This window comes from Aulonocara sp. 'chitande type north' Nkhata Bay, linkage group LG18, assembly GCF_057382095.1.
Source record: "Aulonocara sp. 'chitande type north' Nkhata Bay isolate Kocher_YH1m ecotype deep benthic linkage group LG18, A_spYH_male_GT1.1, whole genome shotgun sequence".
NCBI lineage: Eukaryota > Metazoa > Chordata > Actinopteri > Cichliformes > Cichlidae > Aulonocara > Aulonocara sp. 'chitande type north' Nkhata Bay.
Genome location: NC_141361.1, coordinates 40,578,875 through 40,606,424, shown reverse-complemented (window position 1 = coordinate 40,606,424; position 27,550 = coordinate 40,578,875). Strand labels below are relative to the sequence as shown.

The window sequence follows — 27,550 nt, the reverse complement described above, 5'->3', positions numbered from 1 at the left end:
GTTTACTTTCACTTCCTGAACTTCGTGGAGTGGCGCTTGTTGTTGGTGTGTGAAGAAACTGTAAGTTTGCTTTGTTTCCTCCTTTAACAGTTTGTCTTTAGGAACTTTACTGTTTGTTCAGCTCATGTTTGAGTTCTTCACACAACAAACTGTGTGTGTTTGTATTAAAGTCAGTGTGTAATGTTTCCTGGCTAACATCAGCTGTGTGCAGCTTAGTTCAGCACAAATCTGCCGCTCCATAGTTCACGGTAACGGACTCACAGCTGGACCAACGAGGCCGAGTGTGTCCGCCACTCTGAGCTACGTTCGTGTTTGTGTGCTTGTAGTTTGTACTTTGTGAGTTCACTCAGAGGACGCAGCGTACGTGATGACGTCACAGCCCTTTACCTCCTTTACTGTCACTGTGATTAATATTTACACACCACACGAGACACCTGACAGCATGCTAACGCTAAGCTAAAGCTAAGCTAACGCTAAGCTAGCCAAGAACCCAGAGTGATGTTAAAGCTGAGTAAACACTGACCCCAGACCAGCACCGTGATAAAGTGAGCTGCTGCTGCTGAACCTGAACAGGTAACAAAGTGATGAGCAGTCAGGCTGCAGGTTTCTACCTGTTCATGTTTCTACAGTAGAATCACTTTGAAGTGTCTTTGTGCTGTTTCATCTTTGATTTGTGTTCATAAACACTCAGAGAAACATCACGTGACCTCATCAGGATCTGTGTTGGTGTGTGGGGCTGTACCTCAGCTTTAGATTATGGTGATTATGAGACAGTGTTTCAGCTCATTTTACACAGTAACATGAAAGTACTGTTATGAGGAGTAATGACGTAACATACTCCATTACTTTTAATTAAAGTGTTCTGTGTAATATGTGTAATAATGACTTTTTTGAGTAACTTCATCTCTGTCAATAACAACATTCATACGTGGAATAAAACCACATCAGTGGATCATTGCTGGAGCTGCCTGGACTTCAGTCTTCAGCATCTCAACCAACAGCATCGACATGCTGCTCCAGATGTCTGTGCTCCAGATGTCTCTGCTCCAGATGTCTGTGCTCCAGATGTTTGTGCTCCAGATGTTTGTGCTCAAGTGATCAGACTCACAGTTTCATCCTTGAAATAAGTGTTTATATTGTTGACCCACCATTGATCATGATCAGTGGTGGGTCAGCGACATGCTTTCTTTCCGTCTCAGGTTTAAATATCTGGGACTCTCCACCGTTTGGTTTTAAAACTGAAGAAGCTTCTCGGATGAAACGTCTTCCAGAAACTTAAAGACGTCTCTTTTCTTTCCAAGCTCCTTAGATCACATGACCTGGATGACTGAACCTACAGACATATTGACCTGGTTTCTAGGTCACATGACAGGTCAGAGGTCAGCGACTGTAACTCGGTTACTCCTGTTAATGTGAACTCACTGAGTGTTTGTGGTTTACCTCTCAGACTGACTGAAGATGATGATGGAGGAAGAGGAGGACAGAGCAGAGTCTGCAGGGTCCAGCTGTCCGTCTGTGAGGAGTGACGGGTCCAAAGATCAAAATCCAGGCTTCAGTGGTGAACCTGGAGCAACGAGGTCAGAGAGCTGAACTCACTGAGTAACAGAAATAATTCTGCACTGACATTATAATCAGTGTTGACTCTGGTTGATTGTCTGACTGTGTTTGTGAGCTGAGAGGAAATGAAAATGAGTTTGTAACAAAAATCAGTTTTGTCCAGTTTTCCTGTAAAAAGCTGAACTCTAATCTAAGGTCAAGGTCAAGGGTCAAGGTCAGATTTATTTATATAGCACATTTCCAACAGCCGATGCTGCACAAAGTGCTTAACAATAACAATAAAATTAAAAACTACAGTGTAATACAATAATAACAATAGAAACAATAGAATAGAAGAATTGAAACAATACTAACTAATTCAGATAAATCCAAAATGCTTGGGTCATAATGTGTTAAAAGCCAGAGCGTAAAAGTGTGTCTTTAGTAAAGATTTAAATTGCTCCAGAGTTTGAGCAGATCTAATATTAAAGGGGAGACTATTCCAAAGTCTGGGACCTGCCACAGAGAAGGATCTATCACCACGAGATTTGAGGTTAGTCCGTGGAATGGACAACAATAGTTTTGAACTAGATCTCGTGGGTTTTCCTGGAGCATAGGCAGAGAGGAGCTCTGACAAGTAGGGGGGGGCTCGGGCGTTGAGTGACTTAAAAACAAAAAGTAAGAGTTTAAATTGGATCCTGTAGGGGACAGGGAGCCAGTGTAAAGAGGCTAAAATTGGGGTTATATGCTAAGAGGATGTTACTGACAGGAAACAGCTGCATTATCTGCAGTCTGTGTCATCACAGCTGCTTCAATCATGTTTGTGTCTGCAGAGGTCAGAGGTCACAGTCTGCAGGGTCCAGCTGTCCGTCTGTGAGGAGTGACCGGTCCAAAGGTCGACCTCCAGACTTCAGTGGTGAACCTGGAGCAACGAGGTCAGAGAGCTGTGATGACTCCTTTACATGTTTGTGTTTCCTGGATAAATATGACCTGAAACATCCTCAGATTGTTACAAAGATTCATTAAAAAGAAAACAATGAAAGAGAAAAGATCCAAATGTTCGACTTGGTCATTTGCTGTTTGAGGACAGTGATGCTCATATCTGTGGGGAAAGTGTGACCTGAGTGGGTTCATGTTTGTCTTTAAAGAACAGCTCTGATGCTCTTTGTGTCTGATCTGTTAAACAGTCTGAGAGGTCACACAGAGACCCAGCAGCTAAAGCCTGGATCATACTGGCTGCTGTTACTCCATCAGGACAACACTGAACCACAGTGCTGTTCATGGAAATCAGTGCAGCTTTACACTGTATCACCAAAGTACTGACTCGTCTGCCTTCACACACATGTAAACTTGAGGGACATCATATTCTGAGTCCACAGCATTTAATATGATGTCAGCCAAGAGTTCAACATATAACAGCTTAAACTGTTCTGAAAAGGTTTTTTCACAGGTTAAAAAGTGTTTACGGGATTTTTAACAGTTCTTTCAGAAGCACATACGTGAGGTCAGACACAGGGAAGCAGCAACACTGACTGAACACAGCTTTTAGAGGCTAAATTCACATTTTAATAATGAAAGTGGCTTCATGTGTGTGTCCATGGTTCATCCACAGAGTGGAGCAGCAGAGCTCAGAGGGTCCCAGTGGTCAGTCTGCCCAGCAGCATCAAACACAGCTGGACTCCATGTTTATGGTCTGTACATGTACAACAACTACTTTATTATTAATATTAATACATTTGTTTATAGGTCCCTTTCAGAACACCAAGGACTCTGTGGACTAAATGACCAAAAGAAACAAACTTTGAAATCAGACGGTGCAAATGTGATCACAGGGAAACGTTTTAAACATCGAGGCTTTAAACAGAAACCAAAGTGAAACAGTTTGTAGTCGAGATCAGTGGGAATGAAGCTGAATAACTGTTTCTTCAATAACTCTGAGAAATAAATGACAAATATGATGGAAATTAGCAGCATTAGCACTTACTAATGATGTGAGTCAACACTCTGCTGTATTCAGACGACCACATTAGGTGGTGTAATGGAAACCAGTGGATCCAGTCCAGTCGTGGCGACCTGTGGCGAGTCGATCTGAGCAGCTACTAATGGAAACGGGGCCATAGATGTGTTTGTGCTTAATAACAGTGAATCACAGGATTTTTACATTACAGTTAAAATCTCATGTTGTTTGTTAAAGTGTGCAGTTCAGGGTGTGTTACTAAAACTGTGGTTTGCTCACTTTCCAAAGACCCAGCCCCCATAAAAAGCAGCCAATCAGCTCTAAGAGTTACACACACGTGTAAACCAGAGCAGCAAATCAGGTCCAAATGTGTTGTTCACAGTGAGTGGATCATCAGTGTGCTGCTATGTTAACATCCTGCAGCAGGATGTGTTTGGTCAGCTGGTTCACATTTCCTCAGGACCTTCTTGATGTGAAGTTCTTCTGCCTCCCTGGCTGCTGTGTCTGTGGGGATGGCGTTCGCTCTGTGTTGTAGCGTCCTGATGACGCCCAGTTTGTGCTCCAGTGGATGATGAGAGTCAAACCTTAAATACTGATCTGTATGTGTAAACAGAGTGAACCTTTAAGACCAGCTGTCTGTATGATCAACTCTGTCACCTATAACATCGCCAAGTTTCTGGCTTCGATCATCAACCTGTTGGTAGTTCAGCTCTGAACACCAGTGAAATGTTTCTCCCACTGAAATCGCTGCATTCATATGAACAGAATCAGCGTTTTGGGACCGTGGAGTTGTGGAGAAATTCTCAGTTAATCAGATAAAGTCAAACTTATAATTGGTGAGGAGATCGTGGATGATCTGCTTCTTGATTGTAAAGAAGTGGATGTTGTGTGGACTGAAGTTCAGAGTGGTGGGTCATTCATAAATATTCTGTTCCAGCTGCTGGAGGACAACATCATCACGTTTGTGAAGAACGAGCTGAAGAAGATCCAGAAGGCTCTGAATCCAAATAAGCCCCAGTGCTTGGAGTTTCAGAGGGAGGATGATGAGCAGAGGAGCAGCAGAGAGGCATTTGTGAAGATCACAGTGGACTTCCTGGGGAGAATGAAGCAGGAGGAGCTGGCTGACCGTCTGCAGAGACGTAAGAGGATTTCTTACTTAAGGTTTTAAGCTGTTAGATAAATGAGACACTCATGACACCAGTGTGTTCAGTCATTTCTCAGTGGGTCAGAAAATGTCGTCAGCGATTTGTAAAATATGATTGTTGAAGTTGTATTTTTATTATTATTATTCAGAACTTCAAGCTCCAGTTTGTCATCGTAACCTTAAATCCACCCTGAAGAAGAAGTTCCAGTGTGTGTTTGAGGGCATCGCTAAAGCAGGAAACCCAACCCTCCTGAATCATATCTACACAGAGCTCTACATCACAGAGGGAGGGACTGCAGAGGTCAATGATGAACATGAGGTCAGACAGATTGAAACAGCATCCAGGAAACCAGACAGACCAGAAACAACCATCAGACAAGAAGACATCTTTAAAGCCTCACCTGGAAGAGATGAACCAATCAGAACAGTGCTGACAAAGGGAGTGGCTGGCATTGGGAAAACAGTCTTAACACAGAAACACAGCCTGGACTGGGCTGAAGACAAAGCCAACCAGGACATCCAGTTCATATTTCCATTCACTTTCAGAGAGCTGAATGTGCTGAAAGAGGAAAAGTTCAGCTTGGTGGGACTTGTTCATCACTTCTTTACTGAAACCAAAGAAGCAGGAATCTGCAGCTTTGAAGACTTCCAGGTTGTGTTCATCTTTGATGGTCTGGATGAGTGTCGTCTTCCTCTGGACTTCCACAAAACTACAATCCTAACTGATCCTAGAAAGTCCACCTCAGTGGATGAGTTGCTGATAAACCTCATCAGGGGGAACCTGCTTCCCTCTGCTCGCCTCTGGATAACCACACGACCAGCAGCAGCCAATCAGATCCCTCCTGACTGTGTTGACATGGTGACAGAGGTCAGAGGGTTCACTGACCCACAGAAGAAGAAGTACTTCAGGAAGAGATTCAGAGATAAGAAGCAGGCCAGCAGGATCATCTCCCACATCAAGAAAGCTCGAAGCCTCCACATCATGTGTCACATCCCAGTCTTCTGCTGGATCACTGCTACAGTTCTGGAGGATGTGCTGGAAACCAGACAGGGAGGACAGCTGCCCAAGACCCTGACTGAGATGTACATCCACTTCCTGGTGGTTCAGGCCAAAGTGAAGAAGGTCAAGTATGATGGAGGAGCTGAGACAGATCCACACTGGAGTCCAGAGAGCAGGACGATGATGGAGTCTCTGGGAAAACTGGCTTTTGATCAGCTGCAGAAAGGAAACCTGATCTTCTATGAATCAGACCTGACAGAGTGTGGCATCGATATCAGAGCAGCCTCAGTGTACTCAGGAGTGTTCACACAGATCTTTAAAGAGGAGAGAGGACTGTACCAGGACAAGGTGTTCTGCTTCATCCATCTGAGTGTTCAGGAGTTTCTGGCTGCTCTTCATGTCCATCTGACCTTCAGCAACTCTGGACTCAATCTGCTGGAACAACAACAGAGAATCTCTACATGGTCTAAACTATTTAACAAACTAAAACTTCAATCTCTCCACCAGAGTGCTGTGGACAAGGCCTTAGAGAGTCCAAATGGACACCTGGACTTGTTCCTCCGCTTCCTCCTGGGTCTTTCACTGCAGGCCAATCAGACTCTCCTACGGGGTCTGCTGACACAGACAGGAAGTAGCTCACAGACCAATCAGGAAACAGTCCAGTACATCAAGGAGAAGCTCAGTGAGAATCTGTCTGCAGAGAAAAGCATCAATCTGATCCACTGTCTGAATGAACTGAATGATCGTTCTCTAGTGGAGGAGATCCAACAGTCCCTGAGATCAGGACGTCTCTCCACAGATAAACTGTCTCCTGCTCAGTGGTCAGCTCTGGTCTTCATCTTACTGTCATCAGAAGAAGATCTGGATGTGTTTGACCTGAAGAAATACTCTGCTTCAGAGGAGGCTCTTCTGAGGCTGCTGCCAGTGATCAAAGCCTCCAACAAAGCTCTGTGAGTAAACATGTGATCAGGCTTTATTTATAACATAAACAGTATCATGTGTGATGGACCCTTAAAAACTTAAACATATTTTTTTACATGATCATCAGCACTAAATACAGTATATTATAGTTAATGTTTGATGGCAGCAGTAAATGTCAGAGTGTCTTAAACATATCTGGGTGTCAGCTTTTATCAAAGTCACGTCCAGAATCATCCTGTAAGTAAACTTTATTTAAACAGCAGCTTTCACAGGTCAAAAACCACAAAGTGCTTTACAATAGAAACAGGCAATAAAAACACAAAAGATAAAAACATTAAACAGCAAACACTGAACATCATACAGCCTAAAACTAGTTAAAGGCCACTCTGAATACTAGAGTCTGAATAAATGAGTTAGTGGGACCAGTAAAAGCCTTTGACTGGAAGATCTCAGATGTGAGAAGAGCTGTAGGATTGTAGAAAGTCAGAAACATAAACTGGGACTAAAAGTAAGGACTAAAACTTTAAATAACGCCTAAAATGAACTGGTTACCAGTGTGAAGAGATTAAACTGGAGTAATGTCCAGTCTAATGTGCTGGTTAAAAGCCTCGCAGCATGATTCTGTACTGACTGAAGACGTTCAAAGACTGTGATGGAGCCGTAGGTGATCAACTCCCTCATTGCTCCTCTGGTCTTATTGCTCTGCATCAGTGCACTGCTCAGCTGAAGATGAGTTCACTTCTATATGTTACAATCTGCCTCACCAGTACAGCTCCAAGGATCTGCAGCTGCTGAATCAATTATATTCCTCGTGTTTCTTCTGGTTTCCTGTTGTTAGATCTGCATGCTTGATTGTTTTTCAATCTCTCCAATGTCGTGCACTTTGATTTCCGACTGTACACAGTCTGTGAACCATGACAATTTGTGACAGAATGCAATGATCAGTGAGGACCCGGAGGACACTGACATTTACACTGTGCAGAATGAGACTTGAGACTTTATCTCACTGCTTTGTGGACGACTGATGGAAGGACTAATCACTATATCTGCTTTAATTGAACAAATTTCCATTTCACTGGTTCAGTCTCCCAGAATCTCTCAATCATACCTTGACCTTTTCCTAGAGTAACTAACCCTCACTCACCAGGATATGAGCCAGCCTTCCCTCTCATTGCTACATACTTACAGTCTTGCCTATCACCTAGGGCTGCACGATTAATCATTAGAAAAACGCGATCTCGATTCATACTTGTGTGCGATCTCATTTCCAAATGACAACGATTAAAAAAAAAACAAAAAAAAAACGCCGATTGTACCGCATTTTGATCCGGGACGTAATCTGCATGAAAACAAGCGCTCACTCTTCCTGCTCAACAAATGACAAGGGCGGAGCCTTATACCACGTGATACAGAAGCTGTGCCGTGTGATGCTAAAATTAGCGGGAAAAACAACGGAGAGCACGTCAGGGATGACGAGAAAGTGACAGGAGAAAATCCGTCCCGGTCAACCACCCAAACACCAATAACGGGAACCTTATACAGCGCTTCCCTATACCCGTCGAACTCGCGCAGGCACAAAGAAACTACGGAGGCTATTACTTATCACCTGACCAAAGATATGGCTCCATCAACACTGTGCAAAACGAGGGATTTAGGAAAACGATCAACACCCTAGACAAACACTACACAGTGCCGTCCCGCAACTATTTTTCTATTGTTGCACTACCTGCTCTGTACACGCAGCGTCGAGCAACGGTGGAGACAGAATTTCAAGCAGTACAACATTTTGTTGTTTTTATGTTTATTTATTGTTTTTATGTTCAGTCTCAACTGTTACGAAGTTGATGTGCAGTTAATAAGTGCAATAAATAGGGATGGGTATCGTTTAGGTTTTATCCGATACCGGTGCCAAACCGGTACTTTTGAAACGGTGCCGGTGCTCAAACGGTGCTTAAAGAATGGAGAACACAAACTTTGTCCAAAAACCTCTCATGCTCAGCTGTTTTTTTTGTAAAAAGATATCAATGTTAGCCTTTTCTGCAGCTATGGGGCATATATGGTATCACTCTTGGCTGGAAGCAGTGCTTAAACAATGGAAAAAACACAAACTTTGTCCTAAACCTCTCATGTTTAACTGTTTTCCACTTTTTCTTTGGTCATTTTAGCCTTTTTGGCCAGGGTGAAGGGAGTATCTGCCATCAAACAAGAAGACAGCCGCATGTAGCTATGATGATGTTTGCTAGTTCACCTTACATGCATTAATATAATAACGTGGTTAGCCTACTCAACGTAAATTACACACGAACAACATGAAGCTACTCATGCAGAGAAGAACGGCTGCTGCTGCATCATCATCCTCATCATTTCTGCTACACTGGCAGGGCGGGGCCAGGACTCTCCTCTTCGGGTTTTTGGGGGATGTTCTAACTCCGGGTCGATAACAGGCACCACACCCGCAGTAGATGCGCTCGGTGTGAGGTCTCGCAGCAAGCTATCAAATACGGCGCATTTCTCGGCTTTTAAAAAAACGCTATGCGTCGCCAGGTGTTTCATCGGATTCGAGGTGTTACCTCCTTTGACAGTATCACAGTATCAGCTTAAAGCACTTGTTGCTGCTGAGTTTGCATCTTTTGCTGTGAAGTACAGCCAGACTTTGACCGCTTCGCCTTGGACATTTTTAATCTGTAGCTCTGCTCTAACAGAACGTACGTACCCGGCCCCGCCTACTATCCTCGGAAACGTAAAATGATTGGCTAGAAGTGTATCACAGCTCAGGAAAAAAAAGCACCGAAATGTGCGCTGCTTTTCGGTCTGGTTACTACCGTTTATGTCAGAACCGGTGCCATCATGGCACCGGACACCGGTACCCATCCCTAGCAATAAATATTTATACTGGAAAAGAAAATCGTGAGAGAATCGTGATCTCAATTCTAAGCCAAAAAATCGTGATTCTCATTTTATGCAAAATCGTGCAGCCCTACTGTCACCTGTTCACAGAATGAGTCATCACTTGTTTTTGTTTAGCATTTAATGAACAAGTTCCAGGTCTTTATATTTACACAGGGAACATTTTTAAACTAAAACGTTTTTTAGCCATAAATAGTAATGCACACTGACATTTGTCTTTCTTTCAAAGGTTCAACACAAGAAGTGATTTAAATTAATCACAAACAGTTTGTTATCAAATGACAATTTTTCAGATTATGTCTTTATTTTGTTTTTGTTTTTTAGGCTGAGTGTCCCTGATCTCTCTGAAAGAGGGTATGAAGCTCTGTCCTCAGTTCTCAGCTCCCAGTCTTCTACACTGAGAGAGCTGGACTTAAGTAACAACAACCTGCAGGATCCAGCAGTGGAGTTTCTTTCTGCAGGACTGAGAAGTCCACACTGTAAACTGAATACTCTGAGGTGAGATCAAGTTATGTTGTGCTTTTCATGAATTGACAGAATTAACCAATAAGAAGCCACTAAATGGGGAAAAAAGTCAGTTAAACTTCTGTAATAGTTTTATGTTAGTGTCATCTCTTAGTGTTGACTAGGGCTGCATGATTTTGCATAAAATGAGAATCACGATTTTTTGGCTTAGAATTGAGATCACGATTCTCTCACGATTCTCTTTTCCAGTATAAATATTTATTGCACTTATTAACTGCACATCAACTTCGTAACAGTTGAGACTGAACATAAAAACAATAAATAAACATAAAAACAACAAAATGTTGTACTGCTTGAAATTCCGTCTCCACCGTTGCTCGACGCTGCGTGTACAGAGCAGGTAGTGCAACAATAGAAAAATAGTTGCGGGACGGCACTGTGTAGCGTTTGTCTAGGGTGTTGATCGTTTTCCTAAATCCCTCGTTTTGCACAGTGTTGATGGAGCCATATCTTTGGTCAGGTGATAAGTAATAGCCTCCGTAGTTTCTTTGTGCCTGCGCGAGTTCGACGGGTATAGGGAAGCGCTGTATAAGGTTCCCGTTATTGGTGTTTGGGTGGTTGACCGGGACGGATTTTCTCCTGTCACTTTCTCGTCATCCCTGACGTGCTCTCCGTTGTTTTTTCCTGCTAATTTTAGCATCACACGGCAGCTTCTGTATCACGTGGTATAAGGCTCCGCCCTTATCATTTGTTGAGCAGGAAGAGTGAGCGCTTGTTTTCATGCAGAGTACGTCCCGGATCAAAATGCGGTACAATCGTCGTCTTTTTTTTATTTTTTTAAATCGTTGTCATTTGGAAATGAGATCGCACACAAGTATGAATCGAGATCGCGATTTTCTAACGATTAATTGTGCAGCCCTAGTGTTGACCTAGTGTTGCAATAAACAGGATTTATTGCAAAAAATCTAAAAACTCTTTAGTGCACCCTCATTGCAATTTAATAACAGTGTTTAATGTTTATGTGTCATTTTTCAGACTGAGTCACTGTAAGCTCTCAGAGAGAGGCTATGAAGCGCTGTCCTCAGCTCTCAGCTCCCAGTCCTCTAGTCTGAGACAGCTGGACCTGAGTAACTCTGACCTGCAGGATTCAGGAGTGAAGTTTCTGTCTGCTGGAGTGAAGAGTCCACGCTGTAAAATGGAAACTCTCAGGTCAGGATTTAAAATGTTCCACCGATGATCATGTTAAACCTGATTTCTATTACTGCATAAACAGTCAATTGATTTGAAAAAAGTCTTAATGTAGAAATTAGCGTCTGGGGTTTTTAGTGATATTTGTTCACTTTCTGTCTTTCATTTGCAATGAAATGTCCCATCTGCTCCTCTGAGTCCAAATTCTTTATTTTAGCAGTGCTTCATCCACCAAACCTTCTAGTTCGATTCCTGTATTCTGAAGGTTTTTACAGAGCTGTTTGTTCAGATATCAGAATTTGATTTTCAGAAAATTTTAGTAATAAAAATATGATCAATTGATTATTTCTGACTGAAAAGATGAAATATATATTTGGTCATAGTGATATGACTCATTGCCTCACTTAAACATAAAATGTAAACAAAAATTCAAAACAATAGATTAATATAAAACTGAATTTGACTGCTGAGCTTAAAGTGAGCTTGAATGTTATTCACTTCCCGTTTTATTTTGGTAGTTATCGTCTCTGGTTTTTACTTTTACTTCCTCCCCCGACATTGTCTACATTAGTTTCAGCTGTAGAAGATTTATTGACTGTTTGATTTGTCACTTTTTTTAAAACTATAATTGTTGACTTATAAACTATTGCTAAAATGTATTTTTATTAAAATACCAAATAATTTATTACTTTATCATCTAATTAGATTATAATTCTGTAAATAGGGGAGATAGTGTGGTCTATGTGGGTTGTCTTCAGGTACTCTTCCTCCCACAGTCCAAGAACATGCATGCAAGGTTAACTGGAGATGTGTGATTGTGAGCATAAATTGTCTGTCTCTGTGTTTACCTGGCTACATCACCATGGTTACTGATGCTGAACCAATAACCTGGTCTGGATCAGGTTATGTTCAGAGTTTTTGTTTAAAATCAACTGAAGTGCCTCGTTTTCACTGATTCTTTCATTTACAGGAAGCTTTAAGTGTGATATAGTCAGTTAGGGTTGCAAAGGGGTGGAAAATTTCCGGTAAATTTCCAAAAAGTTTCTGGTAAATTTCCATGGTAAGTTAAGCTTGGGAATTTTGGAAATATTCCATATTGGAAACTTTCCATGGAAATAATGGGAATTATGGAAATTAATGGGAATTTAGGAGAACTAACTGGGAATATATTATTTCCAAGCATAAATATAAACAGAAATCATAAGAAAACCTCCATGCAAAATGTTTTCAACAGATATTTCAACAGATTTATTTGTAAGTACAGTAGAATAGAACACGTTTTAATAACTTGTTTCATGGATGAATAAAAACAGAAATGTTGAGTTCAATATTACCATCCCCTAACCCCGCTCATTCAAAAATGCCCCCTGTCCAAAAATCTCCACAAAGTCCCATTCAAAAGGTTAAATGAAAAATGCCACTTATCCTCCAAAACGTCCCATTAAACATGCAAATCTTCCTTCAAGCAATCCTCTTTTCTCATTTTTGCTCAGTCAATAGACTCTTCCTGGACCTCATCATCATCCAACAACATGTCCACTTCCTCAGCATCCAACTCTGAGTCTTCCTCTTCAGTGTCACTTTCCAGCCTTGTTGAGGATGGCTCTGTGTCAGGCTCAAAGAGCCGTAGGTTTGCCCGAATGCCGACCAGCTTTTCCACTCTCACATTTGTGAGCCTGTTGCGAACCTTTGTGTGGGTGTTGCCAAACAGTGACCAGTTGCGCTCGGAGGCGGCTGATGATGGTGGGATTTGGAGGAGGATGGAGGCTACAGGTGCAAGGGCCTCAGATTCACATAGTCCCTTCCACCAGGTGGCTGCAGATATGTGCTGGCATGACTGCCATATTCCATCCCCTTTCCAAAGGCCTTGCTTTGTTCGATACTTTGCCAAACTGCCTAGAAGTTTGCCTTTATCGAGACCCAGGTGGTCAGACATGGCTGTAATGACCGCATAGGCACCGTTGATCTCTTCCCCAGAAAGTATGCCCTTGTCATATTTGGGGTCCAGCATGTATGCTGTTGCATGCACTGGCTGCATGAAGCCAGTGCATGCTCCCTCTGCTGTTCCAATGACTTGACCACAGCCGTTTCCTCTGCTTTCAGTAGTAGGGAAGTGGGCAGAATTGTCTGGATTTCTTCTTTGAGTTCTGCAAAAAGGCACTGGACATCTGACAAGATGGCACCATCCCCCTCTATCTTCGCTATTGCTGCTGCAATAGGTTTGAGGATTTTCCTGCTGCTAGATACTCTTTCCCAGAACACATCATCCAAGATGACCTTCTTGATGTCACTGTCGATGCCTACAGACTGGGATATGGCCATCTCTTGCAGAGACTCCTTTCCCTCCAGAAGGCTGTCAAACATGATAACAACACCACCCCATCGCGTTATGCTGGGAAGCTTCAGTGTAGTACTCTTGTTCTTTTCCTTTTGCTTTGACAGAAATGTAGCGGAAGTTACTTGTTTGCCTTTAACATATTTCAGAACTTGCTTCACTCTCTTATTCAGAGTGTCCATTGTTTTTAGTGCCATTATGTCTTTTAGGAGAAGATTTAGTGTATGGGCTGCACAGCCAATAGTAGTTATATGAGGGTAGGTCTCCTCCACATGTGCCCAGGCAACCTTCATGTTGGCTGCGTTGTCAGTGACCAGTGCAAAAACTTTATCTGGTCCAAGGTCATTGATGATCACTTTTAGCTCATCTGCAATGTATTGGCCTGTGTGTCCGTTTTCCTTTGTGTCTACACTCTTGTAGAACACAGGCTGAGGAGTGGTGATTATGTAGTTAATAATTCCTTGTCCCCTGATATTGGACCATCCATCAGTGATGACTGAAATACAGTCAGCTTGGTCAATGGTCTGTTTCACCTTTGCTTGAACTCGACTGAACTCTTCATCCAGTAGATGAGTAGACAATGCATGTCTGGTTGGGGGAATGTATGCTGGTCGGAGAACATTCAAAAATCTCTTCCAGTACACATTGGATGTCAGCATCAGGGGTGAGCCAGTTGCATAGATTGCACGAGCGAAACACTCATCTGCGTTTTTCTGGCTAGTGTCATCCATAAAATCAAAGAATCCTCCGATGCCAGAGGGACCAGGAGCTGATGAGTGGGTATCTGACTCTGATACAGCTGAAACAGATTCATTTTCCCCTTGAGTGGAACTCCTGGCTGCTGCATGTGTTGGGCCTTGAGGAATTTTTTTGCACTTTGCAATGTGCTGCTGCATTTTTGTGGCATTCTTCACGTACGTCTTATCACAATATTTACACATATATACAGGTTTCCCTTGCACATTAGCTGGTGTAAAATGTCTCCACACATAGCGCATGTGGCATTTTTCTGTAAAATAAAACAAGAGCTTGTAAAAATGCTAATGCAATGCAAGAGATCGTAATAATACAATTGCAATATGATAATAAACAGATATAAATAGTAAGGCTAGCTAAACAACTGGAATGATCTTCAAAACAAAACAGCCAAATGAGGAAGCTAGCATCTTCTTTATGTTATACTAGCTATGGCTTATTTAGCATCTAACAGATGCTAGCATTTTATTTAGCATCTTATCAGATTGCTATCTATAGGATTAATACATTTTATGTGATATTCACAATTTAAACATTTAATGAATATATTTTCCCATAATATCATCAAAACTTACCTCACTTGTTAAGTCCACAGGCTCAAATGTGTGCCTTCAATACTCTTTGTCCTTCAGGCTCAAAAGTGTGGTCCATGTGTACATGTGATGGAGGCATGCACAGTGCCAGTAGGTGGTCTCAATAGCCATGCAGCAAGCATGTGCTCTGTACATGTGATTAAGGAATGGCATGGATATTCAAGTGTATTTGAATTGCATTTGTTTGTTTTTGTCAATATTATGCTAAAATATACTTTGCTCAACTATATTTAAGTTCCCTAAGAAGAGCCAACCTTCAATTTTGAAAATTCCCAGTTTATTCCCATAAATTCCCGTTAATTCCCGTTTATTCCCATGGAAAGTTTCCATCTTTGAAAATTCCGGGAATTTTGCAACCCTAGAGTCAGTCATATCTGACTAATGTCAGTGAATGAGGCCCAGCTGTAAAGTCACAGCAGTCACACTGTATGTGTCTCATTGTCACTGGAGTTTAGGCTCCATGCATCCAGCTGGTGCTGCAGAAAAAGTAGAAATGTTTCTGTTTGGTTCTAATGCTGAGTCTCTTTTACAAAGATAGCACTGCAGCTAATCCTGCTCATGTAGCCAGTTAGTAAAAACTCAAGTCACTGTCAGACACAGCAGACATTTATTGATAATCTCACTGTATGTGGTCTTTTAGCGCCTCCTAGTTGTGAACATGTGGAGTGGTGTTAGTCTGGGTGACGAGTGTAACTGTTGAGTGAGAAAGACTGTGGTCGTGTCCAAATTCATGGGCTGCTTCCTCCTGAGCACCCGGCCTTCGCGGTCTACGTGGGCCGGGTCCTCAGAAGGTCGGGTAGGCCGGAAGTAAACGGCCGTGAAATTGGACGGTCTAGCCTTCTGATTAGCATCACTGCTGTCTCGGTGGAGTTTAATAAACTCGGCCGTCTGCTCCTTGCTATCTAAAATATAACAGGACACTGGTGTAAATTGTTGACCATCTCACACGTCTGTTTAATCAGTTTTCTGTTTGACGTTTATTCAGTTGTGTAAAAACCAAGGACGAACCCACCCGGGGGATTCATAGTTTTATTTTATCTAATCTGATAACTTTAATCTCAGCCAAACCGATTTACTCACGAACAAATAAAACACTGAAAAAGCCAAACAATGACATTTTTAGGTTGTCTAAGTGACTTATATATTACTTTTAACCTGATTAGCGAAAGTCTGCGGTGATCTGAAAATGATGTGCCGGGAGTTGTGCCGTTCTCGGCCGCATCAGTGACCCTCGAGCTCCCGGCTAGCTGTCGAGCTGGTGGGTAGCAGACGTCTCCGAAAACGTCGAAGCACTTTTGCAAATATGCGATATCTTGATAAACCGAGCAGATATTTGATGTTTACACAACTACTTTCTCGCCTGAAAATATGTTAAAAGTTTTGTGACCCAGAAAGATTAATAAGAGTAAATTTAAATCTTAGTAGCGGTCGCCATTACCAGAAACTGGAGTTTGGCTGGGCCGCAATATGAATTCTGGGATATGGTGGGCCACGAAGGACACACTCGACCCATCCTTCAAATTCGGGGAAAAGGAGGACGCATTTGTCGGCTGCATTCGGAGGAGTCCACGAATTTGGACAGCCTTCGGCGCGTCGCTGTGACGTTATCGGTCTACAAATGCGGCTCAGGAGGAAGCAGCCCATGAATTTGGACACACCGAGCATGCGTGCTGGTAGCACCTTAGCCACAGCTTGAGTGTGGAGGAGAAGCTGAAAAAGAAGGTTTTCTAGTTTGTAAGGAGGAAAAAAACTGAGAGGAATAAGTTAAAGAGAGGCTGGAGAGTAACACAGAGCAGCAATGAATGCTGCTCACACAATTTAGACAGTTTAGCATTAAATGTTCGAGTGAGTTAGCTCCCAGCTAACTAGCAAACCAGCTAACTAGCAAACCAGCTAACTGCACCCACAAGCTGCGACTGCGTCTTTCTAACAAGAGCGTCAGACACTCAGACTGGTTTTCTTTGTGGATGATGATTTATTCTCACTGATCCTTCATGATGATGCTGCCATCCACCCACTGCTCCTAGCAGTGTTGCCAACTCCTCAGTAAGGAAAATTGCTATTGGCTGTCCTAAAAGTTGCTGGAAGTCGCTGAATGACGTCATCGCCTAATTTGGATAAATGGTCATGCTAATGTAATTGTAACGTACGTTGTAGGAGAGAAAAATAACATCGTGGAAGCGACATAACGTGAGTAAAAAACGTCCTGGAATGCATTTAAATAAATAAATCATAGTTCTGTCTGTAACTATTACAACACTCTCACCACATTTGTTAACAATTCTCTCAACAAATGTGTTTCTCCTCGTTCTTTGTTATCCAGCTGAGACTTTGGGTATAAATGTGTCATAAACAGGAGAAAGCAGTGCAGGTTCAATGTAATCAAACCTCAGACTGAGTTCAAAATCATCACCTGTCCCTGATACCACGTCAGCACCAGAACCATGATGTGTTTACTCACATTTAAAAAGGTGGAGGTCAGTGTGAATGGACTGTTGTCATTGGTCTGAATGTGCCTCCATAAACATGTGCTCTTCATTATTGATGTTTTCCTAATGAACAGAAAATGAGACTTAATAAAATCCTCTGACTGTTGTTGGAGCAGGTTGGGTCCTGGGTTTGAGTCCCCCGCTGAACCACAGGGGCTTCTAGCTTTGTTTCACAGTGTATAGAACAACAAATAAAACCAAATCTCAAAAAAACGCATCAAACTTTGAGGGTTGAACCAAGGATGAGGAAGCAGACTCGGCCCCAAACAGCTGGATATATGGATGTTACCACAGCAACCACAGCAGTGTGCTCTCAGTATATTTAGTTGTATAAAGGTGTTTGTGGTGTGTTGCAGCTGAAGCAGCCTCATGTATGTTGACACAGGGAGAAAATAGTGTGAGGACACTGTTCACAGCAGTCACAGCTCGCTGCCTTCAACAGTCTCTTCCTTCCTTGTTTGGATGTCACTGATATCATCTTCTGCTCTCACACTGACCACCTGTTGGAGCTAACATGCTAACATGGAAGCCGCAGGTATGCCACCTGTGGCAGCTGAGGTCACGTGATCTGAGTGTTTGAACCACACGTTGGAGCAGCGTTTCCAAACATCTGCACTTCAGAAGCTCCAAAGTGTGGAAACGTCACTGTGGAGCATCCCAAGAGATTTTCTTGCCTCTGCAAAGCTAAGCTTGCAAACAGCACCATAGTTTGTCAATCCCAACCAATCAGAGCGCTCCTTATGTCACGTCACATGACGCGTGTGTTTACCTCTTTGATTAGCACCCAAAGAACTAAAGAAAGGCTAAAAGGACGTTCAGCCAATCAAATCCCTCCTAGGAACAGGAAGTCTAGAGAGGAAATGGAGCAGAGAAGGAGAATCACCAGTTTAAATGTCTGAGTTTTAAACTGGTGACCCTGTAAAGAGGCTTTTATTGACTCTGTTTTCTTTACAGCTTTTTTCACCATTTAAACTGTTTAATATCAGATTTAGAAATAACTTTTGGACAGTTGTTGTACATTTCCACTAAAATGTGACACAAATAATGACTTTCTGACTTTACTTTGGACTAATCTAACGACTCAGCCTAGCTATGTTGGACTTGGTGTGGAAGCAGCTCCCAGTTTGAGTTCAGGAGACAGACACCCTCTACTTTGAAGATCAGCTTCAAACTTTCCTTTTTGATAAAGCTTATAGTTCGAGCTGGATCAGGTGACCCTGAACCATCCCTTAGTTATGCTGCTATAGGCTCAGGCTGTTGATGATGCTCTGCTTTCTTCTCCACTCCCCTCTTTTCACTCCTGATGCTTTTATATGTCACGACTGCATGTCCTTAACTTTTGTGTCTCTCTGAGCTCATCTCTTCTCTTTCCCCTCACCCTGCAACCAGTCATGGTAGATTTTTTTGAAGCTGAGCTTTGTTCTCTTCAGTTGGGTGTCTTCCCTGCTGCCTTTAAAACGGCGGTGGTGAGGCCCCTTCTGAAGAAGAGCAATTTGGATTGTAATGATTTTAATAACTACAGACCTGTATCCAACTCACCATTTTTAAGTAAAGTCTTAGAAAAACTTGTTTTTACTCAGATTACTGACTTTCTCAATGATAGACAGATCCTGGAGATATTCCAGTCTGGATTTAGGGTGAACCACAGCACAGAGACTGCTCTCCTAAAGGTTTTAAATGATCTTAGATGTAACTGGGACGCCCAAAAGCTCTCAGTGCTGGTGCTACTGGATCTAAGCGCAGCCTTTGATACAGTAGACCATGCTATTCTTTTAAACAGACTAAAACACATGGTGGGCCTCTCTGGTGCTGTACACAACTGGTTCACTTCCTATCTCTCTGACAGATCTTTTATGGTGAGTATGGATACATGCTCCTCTAAGATCCATAAAATGACATGTGGTGTGCCTCAAGGGTCGGTTCTAGGCCCCGTACTTTTTAATTTGTATATGTTGCCTCTCGGCAGTGTCATCAGGAGGCATGGAGTGAACATCCACAGTTACGCTGATGACACGCAGCTGTACATCTCCGTGTCTCCTGATGACACCAGACCAATGGATGCCCTTTTTAACTGTGTCTTGGATATAAGATCTTGGATGGCAGAAAACTTTTTACAGCTTAACCAGGACAAAACTGAAGTTTTAATTGTCGGTCCTGAGGCTCAGAGAGAGAAACTCTTGTCTAAATTAGAGGCATTTTCACTATGTCCTTCGCTACAAGTGAAAAACCTGGGTGTTATTTTTGACTCTGAGCTTGGTTTTATCCCACATGTTAAACATGTAACCAAAATTGGATTTTATCATCTAAAAAATATAGCCAGAGTCCGCCCTATTCTCTCTCGGGCCAACACGGAGATGCTGATGCATGCTTTTATTACCAGTCGCATTGATTACTGCCCTGCTCTCTGGTCTTCCTAAGAAGAATATTTCACCTTTACAACTTTTACAAAACTCGGCAGCTCGTGTGCTGACGGAGACCAGAGGGCGGGCCCACATTACACCGGTTTTAGAATCGCTGCACTGGCTCCCCGTGTGTTTCAGGATCGATTTTAAAGTTCTTTTACTGGTTTTTAAATGTCTTAATGGTCTTGGGCCTTCTTATCTCTCAGATCTGCTTTTATCATATGAACCCTCGCGGACCCTGAGGTCCTCTGGTACTGGCCTTTTGATTGTTCCTAAAGTCAGGACACATACTCACGGAGAGGCAGCTTTTCAGTGGTATGGTCCTCGTCTGTGGTACAGCCTGCCGGAGGAGCTCAGGGCCGCAGAGAACGTACATGTTTTTAAGAACAGGCTCAAGACCACCTTTTTAATTTAGCTTTTACTTAGCGTTTATTTATTTTATGCTTATTTATTCTATCCTGTTATTCTATTTATATTATATGCTGTGTGCCCAGCCTGGAGGCTGCAGTCTGTAACCGGCTCCCTGTGATAGTGTTTCCTCACCTGGCTCATGTGTGCCCAGCCCAATTTTACTCTTTGTGTGTGTGTGTGTGTGTGTGTGTGTGTGTGTGTGTGTGTGTGTGTGTGTGTGTGTGCGCGCGTGGGGGGGGGATATGTATCCATGATCGTTTATGTTAATGAGAGTGTGGGGAGTGAGTTGGAGGGCGGGGGGGCGCTTTTAACCATGTAAAGCACTTTGTGCTATATCTTTGTATGAAAAGTGCTTTATAAATAAAGATTGATTGATAGATTCTCCTCCAGGAGCCTGTTTTCACTGGGAGGATCGTTGTGTCAAAGGGAGTTCTTCCTTCCCACCATCACCAAGTGCTGCACACAGTGGATTGTCTGGTTTTTGGGGCTTTCTCTCTAATATTGGAGGCCTTACACTGTTAAACAGCTTCAGACGACTGTTGTTGTCTGTTGGGAATTGTCACTTTTAAATAAAGTTACATTGAATGGATGGTAAATGGATAGATGTTATTGTGACAAACAGAAAATGATCTTTAAAAGATAGATTGTTGTTTTGTGTGTCTGCAGTCTGTCAGGCTGTCTGATCACAGAGAAAGGCTGTACTTCTCTGGCCTCAGCTCTGAGCTCCAACCCCTCCCATCTGAGAGAGCTGGATCTGAGCTACAATCATCCAGGTGACTCAGGAATGAAGCTGTTGTCGTCTGGACTGAAGGATCCAGGCTGGAGACTGGACACTCTCAGGTATGGAGAGAATGTCTGATAGAGGAGGACAAGCTGGAAACATTTCCTGTGTCCTTCACTCACTTCCTGTTTGTTTCCTGCAGATGAGACATGAACAATCACACATGCAGGAATATTTTCAGGGACAGACACACTAGTCTAGCTGGATAGTACGTGGATATTTATGTAGGGGGTCTCCAAGGAGTCTGTTTGCAGGAACATTAATGATAACTGATAAGTCATGTTGAGAGTTTCCTTAAAAGTAGACCTACAGTTAGGTCCATAAATATTTGGACAGAGACAACATTTTGTAACTTAAGTTTTTAAAAATCTCAGTGACGAACCAATTTCAGTGACCAAAAACGCCGTTTACGTGTGGACGAAAGGTGCAAACGCATAGAAAAATCTGCGTTTTCAAAAATACCCGGGTACGTGTGGACGTAGCCTAAGGATCAAACCTCTATCATTATGCAATCGATTATAGAACTCTAAGCATATATGAGTAAATATTTCTAAGCATAAATGACAATCAACAATATAAACCTTACAGCTGGTTTTAATAACAGAATTTATTTGTTTCTCAAATGAGAAAGAGCTATCGAGAAACACTCCTAAATCTTTAGTTGTTAACTTTTCCAGTGGGCCAAGGTCAACATTATCTGCTAATGCTAAATAGGCTGCCGTTATTAACTAATGCTAATTTGATGCGAATTAGCATTATGCACTAATGTTAACACTTACTTTTTAACAATGTGAACGGCTAATGCTAACATTACAACATTGTTGTAATGCTAGGGTAAGCATTACAACATTGTTGTAATGCTTACCCTAGCATTACAACAATCTGAGCTGCTAATGCTAAGTAGGCTGCCATTAGCACCTACGTCTAATTCAAGGCAGATACGCATTAGAACCTAATGCTCATATCGTTTTCCTTTACTTTATAACAACGTGAGCAGCTACTGCTAAATAGACTGCTGTTATTAGCTATCCACCAAAAATATCCACCAGGGTGGATATTTTCGAAAACTCAGTTTTTGCATTTACGTGTGGACGAGAAAAACGGAGAAAACGCAGAAAACGCAGCGTCAAAGGTGTGCGCCTTTTTTGACGTCACACTGTGCGCCACGTTATTGTTTGGGTGAAATGAATTTCTACAATACTGTTACTGTTAATTCTACTCTCTGCAGTGTTTAAATGCTTACATATACACACAGTTACTGTCCCTCCACACATACGACTGTTCTGCTTCTATGCCCCAGCTTTGTTTACTTTTTCCCACCGAGGCTTCTAGACTTCTGATTGGCCAACATTTCTACAGGTTAGGAATATAGCGCCACCTGCTGCTTTGGCATGTTCCTGGCAGCGTTTTCCTTCATTTCTGCCTTTATGTGTGGACGGGATTATTTTTTAAAACGAAAACGGAAAATCTCCGTTTTTAAAAATACCCGTGTACGTGTGGACGTAGCCTCAGTAGTCTGTAAAGACTCTGTGTGCCTTCCAGAGTGCTCTGGCATGCACACACACCTTAAGGTCATGAGAGAGGTCGTACCTTCTCTTACTGATTTATGGTTTAGGAGAACACCTGCTCTGTGTCTGGTTAAGTATAAGAGCCCTTTGTTAGGGGGACCGCTGGACTCTTAGCACCAGCTTTGGGGAGTCTTCACAGGGTCACATCTGGAACACACACAGACACACACGCTATGCACAGACTGGTACTCTTTGTTCATACCTGTGTAAGACGTCACATGTTAATGAACTTGTGCATATTCATGTGACCTCAATAAAGAGCAGTGTTACGAGGGAGCAGACGAGAGCGACTGAGGTCAAGTGAAGGAACGGCGCTGTCACAGTTCTCTCCCTCATCAATTGTCTGGTTCCAGCGGTGGGTCTGTGCTAGACGACCCATCACCAGCTTTTTCCACTGGTTACCAGTACGTGGTAGAATCCACTTCCAGATCTGGTTGTCTTTAAATCTGTGAATGGATTGGCTCCATCTTATCTCTCTTTAACAAAAGAATCCAAGTGGAGCCCTCAGGTCTGCAGATAAGCAGCTTCTGACCAGAACTAGACGTAAAAACAGAGGTGAGCTTTATCGATGGCTGCAGCCAAACTCTGGAACAGTCGCCCTTCACATCAGGTCGTCACCAACACTGGACATTTTTAAAAGCCGGTTGGAAACACATTTGTACTCTGTAGCTTTCAATCCTGACCAGTCTTTATAGTCATTACTGTGTATGTTTCCTATTTTCTCTCTACTCTGTGCAGCACTTTGGCTCAAGCTGTTTTTAAATGTGCTGATAAATAAATGTAGATTTCTTTGAATAAAACAGTGGAGCCGAGCTTTGAGCTCAGTGTGTAACAGTGTGTGTGTGAGAGCCATGTAATGTCCATGTGTGCATGCTGACTGTGCTGCTCTGACCCCCCTCCTCCTTTCAGGGTGGAGCCTGCTGGAGTCCGATGGTTGAGACCAGGTCTGAGGAAGTGTAAGTGTGTTTTTAATGGGATTCATGAAAACAAAGCAGCACACATTCAACCATCTTCATCATGTCAGGAGTCATCATCAAAGTGTCAATCAATGAACAGATGATGGATCAATAACTGCAGCTGGATTGTGTTTGTTCTCTCCATCAGATTCCTGTCAACTCACAATCGACACAAACACAGTGAACACAAACCTCCAACTGTCTGACAACAACAGGAAGGTGACACATGTGAAGGAGGTTCAGTCATATCCTGATCATCCAGACAGATTTGATTTTTATCATCAGCTGCTGTGTAGAAATGGTCTGACTGGTCGCTGTTACTGGGAGGTCGAGTGGAGAGGAGAGGTTTATATATCAGTGAGTTACAGAAGCATCAGAAGGAAAGGACGCAGTGACTGTGTGTTTGGATACAATGATCAATCCTGGAGTCTGAGCTGCTCTGATAATGGTCCTGATTCTGTCTGGCACAATAACAGCTACACATCCATCTCCTCCTCCTCCTCCTCCTCCTCTGTCTCTAACAGAGCAGCAGTGTATGTGGACTGTCCTGCTGGCACTCTGTCCTTCTACAGAGTCTCCTCTGACACTCTGATCCACCTCCACACCTTCAACACCACATTCACTCAAACTCTTTATCCTGGGTTTACAGTCGGTCGTGGTTCCTCAGTGTCCCTGTGCTGAGTGGAGTGTAAAGAGTGTCTCCTGTTACAGAAACACTCTGACTGTTGAACAGATAGTTCAGTCTGTACATGTCTGTCTCTTTCACTCACAAACACGTTTTCAGATTCATGGATTCAATCAGTTGATGTTTGAAACTCTTCTAAATGATTCCTTGTAAACTTCTTCAGTCACAAACAAACAGGAAGTGATGTCACATGTGTTCCTGTCCACACAGCAGAATGAGTCTATTGCTGACAGTGATGTACAAACAGAGTGAGCATTTCTGAGGCCCAAAATAAACTGAGTAGTTCACTGAATGAACAATGGACTGTGAGCTCAGTTCCTTCATCATTAGTATGGATTATATATGTATATGTATTATATTAGTATCATATATATCAGGTGCTGCTGCTTTCAGTCATTGTGCAAATGTGCTGTTTGTAAGCTTGTAAAGCTGCAGTCAGCTGAGACTGAAGAAGTCACCTGATCAGTGAGCAAACGTTTCTGAAAACGTCCAGATGAACAGAATCAACCTTTTGGGATCAGCCAGCAATGCAGCATCATTGTTGTTCAGCTTCAGAGGTTTGCAGGAATGAACTGATGACCAGAAACAGCTGCAAAGTCCAAGAAAATACCAGCTGGAGTTCAGCTGCATTTGAAGAAGTCAAAGAAAAGTAAGGATGGCAAAGGGCGACGTTTTCTTCCAAAGAGCTGCAAACATGGTCGACGCCTCATTAGAAGAATCATCTGGACATTTGTGAGGAACTCTAACCAAGAAAGCAACGTCACACAGATCCAACAGACAGTTTCCATGACTGCAAGTGTTGAGTGGAAAAATGCTACATTGCATTATTGCATCCTCTCACCACAGGAGGCGCTGTTGGCACCACTGATTGCTGATCAGCTGTTCTCTGATGATCTGATTGATACTGTGAATAACGGGACTCACTGAACTCTGTGACACAGTGAAGATTACAGAGTTTAACTTCAACATCTGACTGACGTCACACAGACAGAAGGATGAACCAGTGAGGCACAGAACACAGTTACTGGAGATACTGGATCAGCTCCATGTGAACCTCTGATGGAGAAGCTGCTGAGCCAGAGAAACATCAGGACATGACAGCAGCTGCACTTATCTAACAACATGTAGCAGAGCTGATCTATGTTAGAGGATCTATCACAGCAGCTGAAGCCAAAGTCCAACACTGGATACCAGCTGAGCCTGTGCTGAGTGTAGTGTTACAGGAAAAGGGCAGAAACACTGGTAGCTCCCAGTGATGCTGACTGGGGCACAGAGCTGAATGATGCAGCATCAGGACACTGTTTCAGTCTGACTGACAGAGAAACCTGTAGCTGTATCTACATGTGAGGCAGAGGCCACACAAGCAGCTTTCTATGTTTCACAGTGACTGAGATCTTCAGTGGGGGTGGACATGCTCCTGTACAGACCTCTGAGGAGAACCAAGGTGCAGTCAAAGAGTCCAGTCTGTCCTCACAGATGTGAACATGTGCTTTCATCAGGTCTGCTGTCAGCTAGCAGGCTCACATCAGAATCACTGTTCCTGAAAAACACAGTCTGTGTGACATCATCAGTCAGCTGATGGTCCCAGATCTGAATGGTTTCTGTCTCTACTGAGGAAGTCAGAGAATATCACTGAGGTGTGGATCAGGTCTGAGTGAGCTGTGGAGGGACAGCTTTAAACAGTCCACAGGTCTCACGTCCTGCTCAGTCTGCTAGCAGATACCTCGTATTGTTCCAGATGTGCTGACATCAGCAGCAGCAGCACAGCTGTGTGATACCATGAATCTCAGTTATTGATCCAACACACAGTAAATACAAAGATCAGGATTTCTGAGAGTAATCATTATGAGTCTGAACACATGATCACTGAATGTTAGTCTCCACAATAATAAGCTAACACAAGCAAACACAGCTTTCAGCTCTTATTTTGAAACTGGCTTATTTAGAGAGCTGTGATGTGAGCGTGCCTGGCTCTGAGGCACTTGGGTCAGCCTCTGTTGTTTAGAAGTGTTACAGACTGTGAATGACACAGACCTGTCAGTTTCCATGTTTGTCTGTAACACAGCTCAGGGCTCCATGCTGAACGCATCCATCCAGTGTTATTGATCCAGGACTGATACCAGCATTGGGATCAATACAACACACAATCACATGTGTCCACGTGATGCAGTTTGAAGAGCAATCAGATGTCTCTGTATGAGGAGGCGGGGTCACAGGAGGTTCACAGAAACTCTGCAGCAGCATCATCAGCTCACATGGAAACTTTGATGATTCACTTCTGTGGTGTTTTTACAGAAACACGTCACAAAATTAGCTCCACCTGTTTTGTGAGCTTTGAGTTTCTTGTCTTCATCCTGGATTCTTGTGTTGCTGTTTTTACACACAGATATTTCCTGGTTGGTTACTCAAAGCTTTCCAACACAGGCCTCTGTGCTGCCATCTGGTGGACAAACATGTGAAGTGCAGCGTGAAGCTACAAATGAAACTGCTTCAGCTACGTGTATATACAACATACTATAACCTATATAACTATATGTATAGTGTATTATGTAGGTTTTAGAGCTGGGGGTAGAACTGCTGATGGCCTGGTTGTTATTTATGTTCCCCATGGTTCACCAGCTCTCACACAACATCAGCACCAATGATCCACGTCCTTATAAACCTCTGAATCAGGTCCTGAAGCAGTGACGTCCTGAGTGAAGACCTCACTGATCACATGACTCTGGTCACCTGACTCAGTGTTTCTGAAGCAGTGTGCTGGGTTTTTAAAAATCCGTGGCTGCTGCCTGATGTTGGGCCCACAGAGGAAGACGACTCACTCGCTCTTCTTCACTTCCTCCTTAAACATGTGGAAGGAGAGCAAAGTGCTGCCAGACTCTTATTTCTGACAGGAACAGAAGAAACCACAGCAAACTGTTGCAGTTCTTCATCTTCATCACAATCTATTTATTTCTGATGGTGTCTTCAGTCTGAGGTTTGAAGTTTCCATGTCTGTGTGATGTGTGGTGTGAAGGCTGCTGGTTAAACTGGGACGCACTGAGTGCTCATAGAGAGATGCTCCATGAGTCCCAGTACAGACTACAAACATGGTGGAAACTTAGCTTTGATATCCACACACTCTGCACGTCTGTGAGGAACTGTGATGAAGATGTGCAGAGATCTGTGTCCAAACAGGAGAAAGACTGTAAAGACTCTGTGCTTCTAACAGCCTCTGTTAACATATGTGAGGCTGTTTGTTGTTGTTGCCATGGAGCTTTGCACTGTTTGGGTCAGCAGGTCATGTGATCAGGTTTGTTCTGCTGGACGATGGTTCAGTGTCAGGTTTGTTTACATTCATCAATAAATATCTAAATCAATCAAAGACTCCATGTTTGTTCTTCATCATGTGACCTCTGCTCATCCATCTCTGTGTGTATCAGGATACATTTAGTTCATAACACACAGAAAAATCAGAGT

General features: G+C 42.9%; 1 protein-coding gene across 1 annotated transcript; it reads left to right on the top strand.

Annotated features, from left to right (window-relative positions):
- On the top strand, positions 1-27,439 carry LOC147309251 (protein NLRC3-like). The gene is made up of 11 exons (XM_086271959.1): positions 1-60; positions 1,448-1,577; positions 2,370-2,471; positions 3,149-3,227; positions 4,431-4,632; positions 4,787-6,587; positions 9,790-9,963; positions 10,966-11,139; positions 20,771-20,944; positions 23,363-23,409; positions 23,558-27,439. Exons 2-11 carry the CDS (start codon positions 1,459-1,461, stop codon positions 24,088-24,090), a joined length of 3,405 nt encoding a protein of 1,134 aa, XP_086128085.1. The 5' UTR covers positions 1-60; positions 1,448-1,458; the 3' UTR covers positions 24,091-27,439.
- Positions 27,440-27,550: the final 111 nt, after the last annotated feature.

Bases quoted from the DNA above. Each gene is read 5' to 3' on its own strand.
- LOC147309251 (XM_086271959.1), top strand. From the start codon at position 1,459: ATGATGATGGAGGAAGAGGAGGACAGAGCAGAGTCTGCAGGGTCCAGC. The intron at 11,140-20,770 runs GTCAGGATTTAA...GTGTGTCTGCAG, and splicing joins TGTAAAATGGAAACTCTCAG to TCTGTCAGGCTGTCTGATCA. The intron at 23,410-23,557 runs GTAAGTGTGTTT...TCTCTCCATCAG, and splicing joins GAGACCAGGTCTGAGGAAGT to ATTCCTGTCAACTCACAATC.